Source organism: Panulirus ornatus, chromosome 10 (assembly GCF_036320965.1).
Source record: "Panulirus ornatus isolate Po-2019 chromosome 10, ASM3632096v1, whole genome shotgun sequence".
Classification (NCBI taxonomy): domain Eukaryota; kingdom Metazoa; phylum Arthropoda; class Malacostraca; order Decapoda; family Palinuridae; genus Panulirus; species Panulirus ornatus.
The window spans coordinates 13,696,417-13,709,099 of record NC_092233.1 but is presented as its reverse complement, the minus strand read 5'-3'; the positions used below and the strand labels follow the sequence as shown (position 1 = coordinate 13,709,099).

The 12,683-nt window shown below is 40.2% G+C and overlaps 1 protein-coding gene across 7 annotated transcripts in view; it reads right to left on the bottom strand.

Moving 5' to 3' along the window:
- ACC (acetyl-CoA carboxylase) overlaps positions 1–12,683 on the bottom strand; it is a 333,790-nt gene that overhangs the window by 222,770 nt on the left and 98,337 nt on the right. For all 7 annotated transcript variants that reach the window (XM_071665546.1, XM_071665545.1, XM_071665542.1 and 4 more), the window contains 4 exons: positions 8,732–8,876; positions 8,329–8,556; positions 7,712–7,862; positions 1,480–1,729 (listed from right to left, as the gene is read on the bottom strand). In XM_071665546.1, the coding sequence (XP_071521647.1) occupies positions 1,480–1,729; positions 7,712–7,862; positions 8,329–8,556; positions 8,732–8,876 (774 nt within the window). The remainder of the gene's footprint in view (positions 1–1,479; positions 1,730–7,711; positions 7,863–8,328; positions 8,557–8,731; positions 8,877–12,683) is intronic.

Sequence of the window (12,683 nt, the reverse complement as noted above, 5' to 3'; positions counted from 1 at the left end):
ATATGCCTTCTCCAGATCCATAAATGCTACATACAAATCCATTTGCTTTTCTAAGTATTTCTCACATACATTCTTCAAAGCAAACACCTGATCCACACATCCTCTATCTTTTTATCTACATTTATTCTTGGTCATATGTACCAATGGTCTTAAGTTGGGAGCATCTGTAATACATTTCACCAACACTTAATGTTGCAACCCCATAGACGTTAGCTATTATATGGCATTCTTGACCAACTGTGTGATGCAGTCTTTGCTAGCCTTAAAACCTAGGGCCCTTGCCTTATCCTTCATCAGGTATGTTCTCTTTGTCATCATTTTTGAGTAAAGGCCAGTCTTTTCAGAGATCCATACCTGATCTGACGTGTAACCTTTCTCCTCCATAATTTTCTGTGATTCCACTTCTGTATGCTCTGCAGGCTCTTCATCAGCTGTTACAGCCTCACCAGACAGAATGACATTTCTTAGCCTAACACATCTGACAGAACTTTGAAGCCAGTTCTAGCTAATGGAAGTTCACTTTTACTGACTGGCATACTTTCTTTCTTCATTATCTCATCTAGAGTATTATGGCCTTAATTCTATTCATTTGAACTGTCACAGGAAGCTACTGTACCCAAAAGAAGCTACGTGCACCCAAATTTTCAGGGCATCCTCCATCTTTACATATATCAGCATCCTGAGATGCACTGCCTTCTTTGAGATAGTTGGCTGAGAAAAGGCATTTCTTCTTTATGGTGCAAATGCTGCTCTCATTAATGCCACAACAGCGAATATCTGCTGAAGCACTCGACCTATATTCAAGTTCTATCAAGGTAAAGGTCTTCCTTACCTTATTGGCAGGTCCGCTGGTATTAGGAATACTTGCTGAATGCTTAGGCATAGTGATGACTGGTTCAAAGGGCAAAAGCATAAAACATACAAGTTGCAAATGATGTAAGGGGCAAAGTGGCATGCACAATGCATACATCCTAAGATGCATGACCAGCTGGGCTTACATTGTACTGCGATGCCTCGTGTTATAATAGAAGCAATTTTGGTGCTCACATTGCGTCAAGATTATTGGATCAAATCATGCTGCATCAAAACAATAATAAAGAAGACCCTGAACAATTACGAGAACAAGAGGCATGCACTAGAGAGAACTGGACCAATATGGTATACAGGGTGCAATGTACTGTCAATGGGCTGAACTAAGGATTATGAAGCACTCGAAGTCAACCACAAAATAGTCTGTGGGGCTTTACTATGGATTCTAGTCTTTGAGTTTGGTACATAACACATGAGAGCTAGGTAATGAGTGTGTGCATATGAAGCCACAATTCATGTGATTCTGAGATTACTTCATGATATCAGGAAAGGCAATAAGAAAAAATCTGCAGTACTGTAATTCTATACCAACATATGAAATATTAAGAACAATTAAAAACAAATGTAATCCAATAAAAAAAATTAGCAAAATGTTTAAACATACATTACCATTTAGAACGTTATCAAGAATTGCTTTTCGGGTTAGGTATATGTGATTGAGCTTTTCGTCTTCCTTCGGTAATGGTGTTTTGCTCGGGGGAAATCCTCCTTTAAAAAGCTGAGCTTTTGTAACAATAGAGGGATCATCCAGATCCATTTTTGCAATAACATCTCCAGCATTCAGCACTGCTCCAGGACGTCTCACATGATAAACACAGCCTGATTCTGTCACAGTCAAAGCCATAACCATCTTCATGCTCTGGAATAAAACAGAGTAATGAAAAAAAGTATTCTACGAAAACAAGTGATAACCCATAATGGTTGTCTCCATATTCAGCTAAGTATCTCCTAATTCTGAATTTCAACATCAAGAATGTCTACCTAATAGAAATCATCTCAGAAGTGTGAACCAAAGAGTTTTTGAATATAATAAGTAACGTTTTCCCAGCTATCTTAATCCTAAAACTTCAGCTCAAGTTTTCCTTTGTATTAACTGAGCCTTATCATCAACATAAATCTTGTTGTTCTAACTCAAACTTAACCCACAACAATCATTAAGATTCTATAAAACATTTCCACCTGCCCTTCCAAAGCAAGGCACTCCTTTCACTTAAGCACTCTCCCATCTCATTTATGCCTAACTATGCTATACAGCTTTCACCTCTCCTTCTCACCCTTTCCTTTCTTATCAGTTTCATTCAAACATACTACATCCATTTAACTCTTATCAAATCCCCTGCGCAATGACAGCATTATCCCCTCCCATTCACTGGGTTAATTATGTGATCTTCCAGGGAAGAAGAGCTCTGCTGTACTATCTTTTCTTCAGACAGATTTTTGTAATCAATCTATTCTTTTTATATGATGCCATTTTATATATGATGCCAACTATATTCTATGAAAAACTGGTTGCCCTTTTACATAAAATACAAAAGAGGAAATATCTTTGACAAAGTGAAGTTGGGCATCTAAATTTTCAACATATCAACTCATGTTTTTGCCAACAAAATACAGCCAGGCCCCACAGACATGAAACATTTACATAACATACAAGCTCTACCCATATACACTACACACAACTGGAAAAAAATAAAAATAAAAAAATGAAAATGATGAAATATGAACTAAAGGATCTTAAACAAAAGGTAAAAAGAAACTACAGAATCATAAAATAAAGTTGGTTATTATAGAAAAGATAATCATGATAGAAAATGAGTAGGATTAAAGACTGCGGTACAGGTATATGAATTCTACATGCCATGCTGAAATACATCCAACTTACGTCCATTTCAAGATGCAAATGGTCGATCAGAACGGAACTAGGACATATGTGGAAAGTTTTGTGGGGCCTGGATGTGGAAAGGGAGCTGTGGTTTTGGTGCATTATACATGACAGCTAGAGAATGAGTGTGAACAAATGTGGCCTTTGTTGTCTTTTCCTAACGCTACCTCGCATGCATGCAGGGGAAGGGGGTTGTCATTTCATGTGTGGCGGGATGGCGACGGAAATGAATAAAGACAGCAAGTATGAAATATGTACATGTGTATATATGTATATGTCTGTGTATGTATATATATGTATACGTTGAAATATATAGGTATGTATATGTGCATGTGTGGATGAATGCATATACATGTGTGTGTGGGTGGGTTGGGCCATTCTTTCATCTGTTTCCTTGCACAACCTCGCTCACATGGGAGACAGCAACAAACTATAATAAAAAATATAATAATATACTTCCCACGAATTCCCTGCGTGTCGCAGTAGGCGACTACAAGGGGAGGGAGCAGGTGGCTGGAAATCTTCCCCTCCCCGTTTTTTTTTTTTAATTTTCAAAAAGGACCAGAGAAGGGGGCCAGGTGAGGATATTCCCTCAAAGGCCCAGTCTTCTGTTCTTAACGCTACCTTGCTAACACAGGAAATGGCGAATAGTATGAAAGAAAAAGAAAGAAATATATATATAGAGTGGCAGATATAGGGTTTTGGAAGGAGGTAAATAAAGTGCATAAGGCAAGAGAACAAATGGGAACATCATTAAAAGGGGCTAATGGGGAGGCAATAACAAGTAGTGGTGAAGTGAAAAGGAGATGGAGTGAGTATTTTGAAGGTTTGTTGAAAGTGTTAGATGACAGAGTGGCAGATATACGGTGTTTTGATTGAGGTGGTGTGTGAAGTAAGAGGGTCAGGGAGAATGGTTTTGTAAACAGAGAAGAGGTCGTGAAAGCTTTCTGGAAGATGAAAGCTTGCAAGGCAGTGGGTTTGGATGGTATTGCAGTGTAATTTATTAAAAAAAGGGGGGTGACTGTGTTGTTGACTGGCTGGTAAGTATATTCAATGTATGTATGGTTCATGGTGAAGTGCCTGAGGATTGGGAGAATGCATGCATAAGCCAGTGTACAAAGGCAAAGGGGATAAAGGTTAGTGTTCAAATTACAGAGGCATAAGTTCCTTTCTCTTGACCTCTTACCTCATTCTTTTATACATCTCCCAGTCATTTGCATTTTTTCCCAGCAAAAATCGTCCAAATGCCTCTCTCTTCTCTTCTCTACTAATAATCTTACTTCTTCATCCCACCACTCACTACCCTTTCTAATCTGCCCACCTCCTACGCTTCTCATGCCACAAGTATCCCTTGCGCAAGCCATCACTGTTTCCCTAAATACATCCCATTCCTCCCCACACTCCCCTTACGTCCTTTGTTCTCACTTTTTTCCATTCAGTAATCAGTCTCTCCTGGTACTTTTTCACACAAGTCTCCTTCCCAAGCTCACTTACTCTCACCACTTTCTTCACCCCAACATTCTCTTTTCTTATCTGAAAACCTCTACAAATTTTCACCTTCGCCTCCACAAAATAATGATCAGACATTCCTCCAGTTGCACCTCTCAGCACATTAACATTCAAAAATCTCTCTTTCACGCACCTATCAATTAACACGTAATCCAATAATGGTCTCTGGCCATCTCTCCTACTTGCATATGTATACTAATGTATATCTCTCTTTTTAAACCAGGTATTCCCAATCACCAGTCCTTTTTCAGCACATAAATCAACAAGCTCTTCACCATTTCCCTTTACAACACTGTACACCCCATGCACACCAATTATTCCCTCAACTACCACATTACTCACCTTTGCATTCAAATCTCCCATCACTATAACCCAGTCTCATGCATCAAAACTTCTAACACACTCACTCAGCTGCTTCCAAAACACTTGCCTCTCATGATCTTTCTTCTCATGCCCAGGTGCATATGCTCCAATAATATTCATATGCATGAGTGGATGGGCCATTCTTCATCAGTTTTCTGGTGCTACCTCATCTCCCATCACTATAACCCGGTCTCGTGCATCAAAACTTCTAACACACTCACTCAGCTGCTCCCAAAACACTTGCCTCTCATGATCTTTCTTCTCATGCCCAGGTGCATATGCTCCAATAATATTTATATGCATATGAGTGGATGGGCCATTCTTCATCAGTTTTCTGGTGCTACCTCACTAACACAAGAAATGGCGATTAAGTATAATGAATAATTAATATAATAAATAAGTATGAAGTCTGTTGGGGATGAGAGAGCTTGGGAAGTGAGTCAGTTGTTGTTCGCTGATGATACAGCACTGGTGGCTGATTCATGTGAGAAACTGCAGAAGCTGGTGACTGAGTTTGGTAAAGTGTGTGAAAGAAGAAAGTTAAGAGTAAATGTGAATAAGACCAAATTGGAGGTGGAAAGATGGAGTGAAAAAGATTTTGTGTGATCGGGGCCTGAACATGCAGGAGGGTGAAAGGAGGGCAAGGAATAGAGTGAATTGGAGCGATGTGGTATACCGGGGTTGACGTGCTGTCAGTGGATTGAATCAGGGCATGTGAAGCGTCTGGGGTAAACCATGGAAAGCTGTGTAGGTATGTATATTTGCGTGTGTGGACGTGTATGTATATACATGTGTATGGGGGTGGGTTGGGCCATTTCTTTCGTCTGTTTCCTTGCGCTACCTCGCAAATGCGGGAGACAGCGACAAAGCAAAAAAAAAAATATATATATATATGTTGATGTATATTCATTATATATATTTATATTGAATATACATCAATATATATATATATATATATATATATATATATATATATATATATATATATATATATATATATATATATATATTGATGTATATTCATTATATATATTCATATTATCCCTGGGGATAAGGGATTAAGAATACTTCCCACGTATTCCCTGCGTGTCGTAGAAGGCGACTAAAAGGGGAGGGAGCGGGGGGCTGGAAATCCTCCCCTCTCGTTTTTTTTTAAATTTTCCAAAAGAAGGAACAGAGGGGGCCAGGTGAGGATATTCCAAAAAAGGCCCAGTCCTCTGTTCTTAACGCTACCTCGCTAACGCGGGAAATGGCGAATAGTTTAAAAGAAAAAAAAAAAAGTGAATAAGAGCAAGGTTATTAGGTACAGTAGGGTTGAGGGTCAAGTCAATTGGGAGGTACATTTGAATGGAGAAAAACTGGAGGAAGTAAAGTGTTTTAGATATCTGGGAGTAGATCTGGCAGCGGATGGAACCATGGAAGCGGAAGTGGATCATAGGGTGGGGGAGGGGGCAAAAATCCTGGGAGCCTTGAAGAATGTGTGGAAGTCGAGAACATTATCTCGGAAAGCAAAAATGGGTATGTTTGAAGGAATAGTGGTTCCAACAATGTTGCATGGTTGCGAGGCGTGGGCTATGGATAGAGTTGTGCACAGGAGGATGGATGTGCTGGAAATGAGATGTTTGAGGACAATGTGTGGTGTGAGGTGGTTTGATCGAGTAAGTAACGTAAGGGTAAGAGAGATGTGTGGAAATAAAAAGAGCGTGGTTGAGAGAGCAGAAGAGGGTGTTTTGAAATGGTTTGGGCACATGGAGAGAATGAGTGAGGAAAGATTGACCAAGAGGATATATGTGTCGGAGGTGGAGGGAACGAGGAGAAGTGGGAGACCAAATTGGAGGTGGAAAGATGGAGTGAAAAAGATTTTGTGTGATCGGGGCCTGAACATGCAGGAGGGTGAAAGGAGGGCAAGGAATAGAATTAATTGGATCGATGTGGTATACCGGGGTTGACGTGCTGTCAGTGGATTGAATCAGGGCATGTGAAGCGTCTGGGGTAAACCATGGGAAGCTGTGTAGGTATGTATATTTGCGTGTGTGGACGTGTATGTATATACATGTGTATGGGGGTGGGTTGGGCCATTTCTTTCGTCTGTTTCCTTGCGCTACCTCGCAAACGCGGGAGACAGCGACAAAGCAAAAAAAAAAAATAAATAAATAAATAATTATGTGTATATGTGTGGACACGCCATTCTTTTTCTGTTTCCTGATGCCACATCGCTGATGCAAGAAACAGCAATCAAGTATAATAATTAATAAAAAAGTAAGTATATGTATGAGTAGGTGCGTATATGTGGATATATGTTTATGAGTGAATGGGTCTTTCTTCGTCTGTTTCCTAGCACTACCTTGCTGATGCACAAAATGGTGATCAAGTATACTACATAAATAAAATAAATAAATAATATATAAAATAAATACAGAATGCATAATTGCTACATTGTGATTCTTTACATCATTATGTCAGAAAGGTGAGATCTCTTTGTGGCCTTCTTTTTGTACATTTTCTGTTTTTCAATGTGTATCCTCTTAGGTTTACGACAAAGTATTTTTCTACATTCATCATTTGTTTATCATTTCCACATGTTGCAGATGACAGAGAGAGAGAGAGAGAGAGAGAGAGAGAGAGAGAGAGATAAGAGAGAGCTGAGGAGGGCATGCTGAAATGGTTTGGACTTATATATAGAGAAAGAGTGAGGAGAGACTGACGAAGAGGATATGTGTAAAAAGTGGAGGGCTCAAGGAGAAAGGGAAGAACAAATTGGAGGTAGAATGATGGAGTGAATAAGGTTCTGAGTGTCTGGGGCCTAAACAAGGACTAAGGACAGGGTGCATTGGAGCAATGGGGTATACAGAAAGCAATGCGCTGTCAATGGACTGAACCAGGACATGCGAAGCAGCAGGGCAAGCCAAAGAAAAGTCAGTGGGGCCTGGTTGTGGATAGAAGACTTGCTTTGGTGCATTACACGTGACAGCTAGAGAATGGACAGGTACACATGAGGCCATTTCTTTGTTCCTGGTGCTACCTCATTTAAGCAGAAAATGGAGAACAAGTATGAAAGACAAAAAAGATAAATATATCTAATGGTACCTCAATTTCAGCATATGGTTGTCCTACAAACAAGTGACTTCCATCCTCCTGTAGGAAATTTATGAGTTTTCCTGGAGCCGAAGTACGCAAAGTTGTTGGATCATTTTCTTTCTCAAATACACAAGTTTGATGGCCAATGGTGAGGCAGTACCTGTTGATAAATGAAGTTTCTCAAATACACAAGTTTGATGGACAATGGTGAGGCAGTACCTGTTGGTAAATGAAAAGTATAAAGTCTTAAGTCTTTAAGCACAATTCTCTGTTTTCACATACTTAATATCCATTTTCCTTACACACATACATAAAATGGAGCTGTCTTGTGTGTCCAAATTTCAAAGTGACAAGAGACCTCAATAATAATAATAATACATGACAGCACTGCATGACTAATTCTGGGTATGTGGAATGTTAGAACATTAAACAGCCTTTTTGTTTAGTCTTTAGATTGTATCAAAGTTTGTTTAAAATCCACAGCCTTCACTTTATACTTTCTGAAAAACTGCAAATCTTGAGAATATGATTAGCCTTTGAGTTCATTATTTTGCAGTAAACTCAGTTTAAGATTTATCACATACTACATAATTTTCAAGGAAAAGCTGCTGTGATAAATTACTTACTTGTCCACTTCATCTTTAAGGTAAGTGACATGACTAACGCCATCAACAGAGAGCAGCAATCCACCATCACTCATACGAAAGAAATCCATAGATTTGTTTGTGCCATTAAGTACAAGGAAATACTGAGTAGGCCCTGATTTTGTGGCTTGTATATGGTACTTTACTCCATCTGATATGAGGTCAACTTCCACTACATTGGTTAGAGACTTCAGAGGCAATACCTGTCCCCTGTAAAGTAATAAAAAACTAGTCAACACCTTTTTCCTTTATGACACTTACCTAAAGAATATCTGAAATTCATAGCATACTCTTCAGTAATGACAAACACTTAAGATATTACAGAGGGTACATCATCCCATACTAAGCTTATTTCAGTGAAACAATAAGACAGACATATCCATACTTTTCCAGAGATGTGTAGAAATTATTATATGCATCCTGAATAGTATTGTCTGCAATAAGGACAGATGCACACATCACTGCTAACATGGTGTCTGGTTTCTTGCCCTTCACTTGAGCTGCTATTAAGTGGTCCAGCCAACCTGTGTCTAAAAATGAATTGAAATTATCAGGAATTATTCAAAACACTGGTATGAAAAATGTTTGTGAAAACCCGTAGTATTTGTGCCGGTTATTCTGTATAGTACCTCAAGAAAGTTAATTATAAAAAGATACTAAGAATGAAGATAAAGAATACCGAAATGCTGTTTTGAATTATAATGATGAACAGTAGATCAACACAAGATCTGAATATCAGTGGAAGGATTACAGAGAGATAGCATATGATATGATATGACCATGTAAAACATGGGGGTTGATGGGTTCTTCGGTGATATATGGCAGACACCTGAAGGTACTGGTAGAACATCTCTAGTCCATATTCCTAGGTGGTAAGTGCTAAGATATAGGATTTTTTTTATATCAAATAATGATTCTCCTAATGAAACTCTATTTTTCAAAAAAATCTTCCATCTCCACTTGTAACAAGTCCAATGTAGACTACCTAAAGCAGAGTTTGGCAATTACACAGCTAATACAGTACTGAGGGTTGGATGCTTGTCAGATGCCATTATAAGGACAAAACAAGGGCAAAAATCACTGAAATAACAGAGAAAAGCATGGAGTATTAATGTCTTGAACTCAAACTTCAAAAACAAAAATGCTGGCATTTGAATTTTGGTAAGATGCCTTTCACCTGTACAAGAAGAAGCAGACTACATTAGTGTAGGATGCAAGCTAACGTGTATGGATGTACAAGAGTTTTGTCTTGCAATGGTGTGTAGGTGGCTCCTACTTGGTGGAGTAAGATGTCAAGACTGACAGCCATAGATCTTCATTATGCACACTCATTAGATCCCAGAACCATATGTATGCTGGCCCCATTAAACATCCAAAAAATCTAGATGCCTTATCACTGAACCTTACACAAGGTATACTGGGTAGCCACACCTTCACAACAAGTACAGCAGGGGATAATACCACTCCAAATGAAAGCACAACCCAGGAGTGCAAAGAGGGTTGGGGCCACAGTCGAATTTATTCTGAAATGACTACTGGATAAAATGCTGGCAGCACAACAGCAGCTGCAGTACAAAAGGGTATTGCAATTATCAAACGTTATCGCCACAAAAAATCATTCGGCTGACAGAAACAGAAGTCAGGGTGGTTTGCCTAGGATACGTGGAGCTGCTGCAACTGCCCCATTGAGGTGCAGCTACCTGATGACCATGGCCACCTTTAAGAACCAGCACCATTCAATGGAGGGTTGGATTAAGATACCAATGTGGGTCAACAGCAAGGCTAAGCTCAATGTAAGCTCTACTGTGATACAGGTTAACAATATGTAACAGACGCATACAAAACAATCACTGAATGGGAGGCTCTCGCAACCAGTGAGGCTTTGGATGCAATGGGCTCATTAATCACTATGGCAAGTAATGCAGCACTTAGATAGGAATAAAGTTTTGGCCTGCTATAAGGGGCCAATGAGTTAGTCACATTGCATGCCCACATGTGCCAGGAGCAAGCCCTAGACTGCATCTTCAGGTGCCCCTCGTGTCAAAAAGACCTCACTTACATGTTGGTTCACAAGATCATGGTGGAACTAAACAACACCATCCTTAAGCAAAAGATCTTCCAAGACTATAAAAAGCATCACAATCAAGTTTGGTGAGTAGCATATGCAAGCCACTGGAGTGCTGGCTCAGCACTAGCAGACAGCTGTGAGGAAGGTGACAGTGAGGCAACAAAGAAGGTTGTAGCAATCAAGGTGAACTACTAGCAGAGATATTTAGTGGTTAAACTGATCATTGAGAAGCAGAGGGGTGGTCACTATGGCTGATTCCACCAGGAGGAGCAGTCGTGCTACCCAGCAAAGAGCAAGCAGTGCAACAACTGTGATAACAAGGGTCACTTCCCCAGGTGCCGCAGAAAGACAACTGCATCTCCCTGAAGGCTGCAGCAACTGGATATGGTTTCCCAGTCAGTGGCTAGAAGCAGCAAGTTGCCAAAGCTGAAGGTCATGGTCAGTTATGGCTCCCCATCCAAGTTACAGGCACTGTTAATGCTTGTGGAAACATACGCTGAAGTTTGTGCAGCAGATCAAGTGCACATGAAAATACTGGGGCTGGCTGACAAACTATCCCAAGCAGCAGGCATATGGCTATGTCATACCATAGGAGTTGGAATGAATGTCCTGGGGTGAGAGTGTTTCAACAACTACAATGGAAGGCCTACAACTGCAGGTGAACATTGTGTGATAGGTTGCACCTATAACTGCAGATGTACATTTTGTGATGAGGGTTGAAGAACTATTCCTGTCATTGGAGGTATGTAAGAAACTTGACCTGGTGCATGTGAAGTTTCTGCATCAACTGCTTGGTAGTTGCCATCAGCTGACCTTGAAAGGTGAGAGATGAGTTGTGAGTCTCCTAAGCACCAGCCAAACCCACCACCCCGCCCATGGTGGCCATGACAGTGAACATCCTGTTGCTGAGGGCCTGGATGATGCATCAATTCTCCTCCACAATCGACAGGGACCACGATCCTCTGCCAGTAACGACTAGCAAGACTTACCACACTCATCTTATACCAGGATCAGTGCCTTATGCTTGTCATGACTAGCAAGACTTACCACACTCATACCAGGATCAGTGCCTTATGCTTGTCACATGTCTATTCTGATCCCAGAGCACTTGGAGGATGAGGTAAAAAAGCTGGCCCATGCCAACTGGGAAGGCATCTGATCAGTGCTCATCAACAGTGGTGGTGCCCAAGAAAAGCATAAAGCCTAGGCGCACAAGGGACTTCCAATGACTAAACCCATGTTGTATGAGGGAGATGCATCACACCGACACTATCTGATATGGCACTGTGTACACCACCATATTCATACAAGACAGTAAATGATGCATATTTGAGATATCATCATGTACGCTGGATGAAGAGAATCAGAATCTGACAACATTCATCATAACCTGGGGAATACTAGTACTGTTGCACCCCAATGGAATACTACTTGACATCTAATGCCTACACAAAGCATTTCATTGACATCATCTCAGGCATAACCAGGGTACAAGTGTGACTTAAAGATTAAGACTTGTAAGAGTTAAAGCTATGAATGAAAGACAATTTGTGAAACTACGATGTGTCCCAGAAGAGCATCCTAGTCATTGTAATGAACTTGATTTTCATAAACTTATTTCTGAGTAGTTTTCCCTGGGGATGGGGAGAAAGAATACTTCCCATGTATTCCCTGCGTGTCGTAGAAGGCGACTAAAAGGGAAGGGAGCGGGGGGCTGGAAATCCTCCCCTCTCGTTTTTTGTTTTTTTTATTTTCCAAAAGAAGGAACAGAGAAGGGGGCCAGGTGAGGATATTCCCTCAAAGGTCCAGTCCTCTGTTCTTAACGCTACCTCGCTAACGCAGGAAATGGCGAATAGTATGAAAGAAAGAAAGATTTCTGAGTAGTGTGTGTGTACTCACAACAGTGTGAAATGTATGTACTCTCTGCTTTAGGAATGTGATTAATTTGTCTTCATATACTCAATTCTAATGTATATGGTAATTCATTATCATTTTCTTTAGTAGTTAGTGTTTATAAATTACAGTTGTTTAGAAATTATACTGTTTATAATCTGTATATGTTTGCTCTGGAAACACTGCACTGGAGTTGTCCTCTGTCTGTGGCCTATCAAGGGTGAGGCACTAAAGGTTGAGGAGCACCAAAGGAGTCCACCAGTTATGCCAAGGAGTAAAAGGGACGAGTGATTGAGGATGATGGCTCTGAATGTTAATGGGAAGACTGGTGAGAATAATAGGAGGGCATTTTTTGAGAATTTATAATTATACTTTA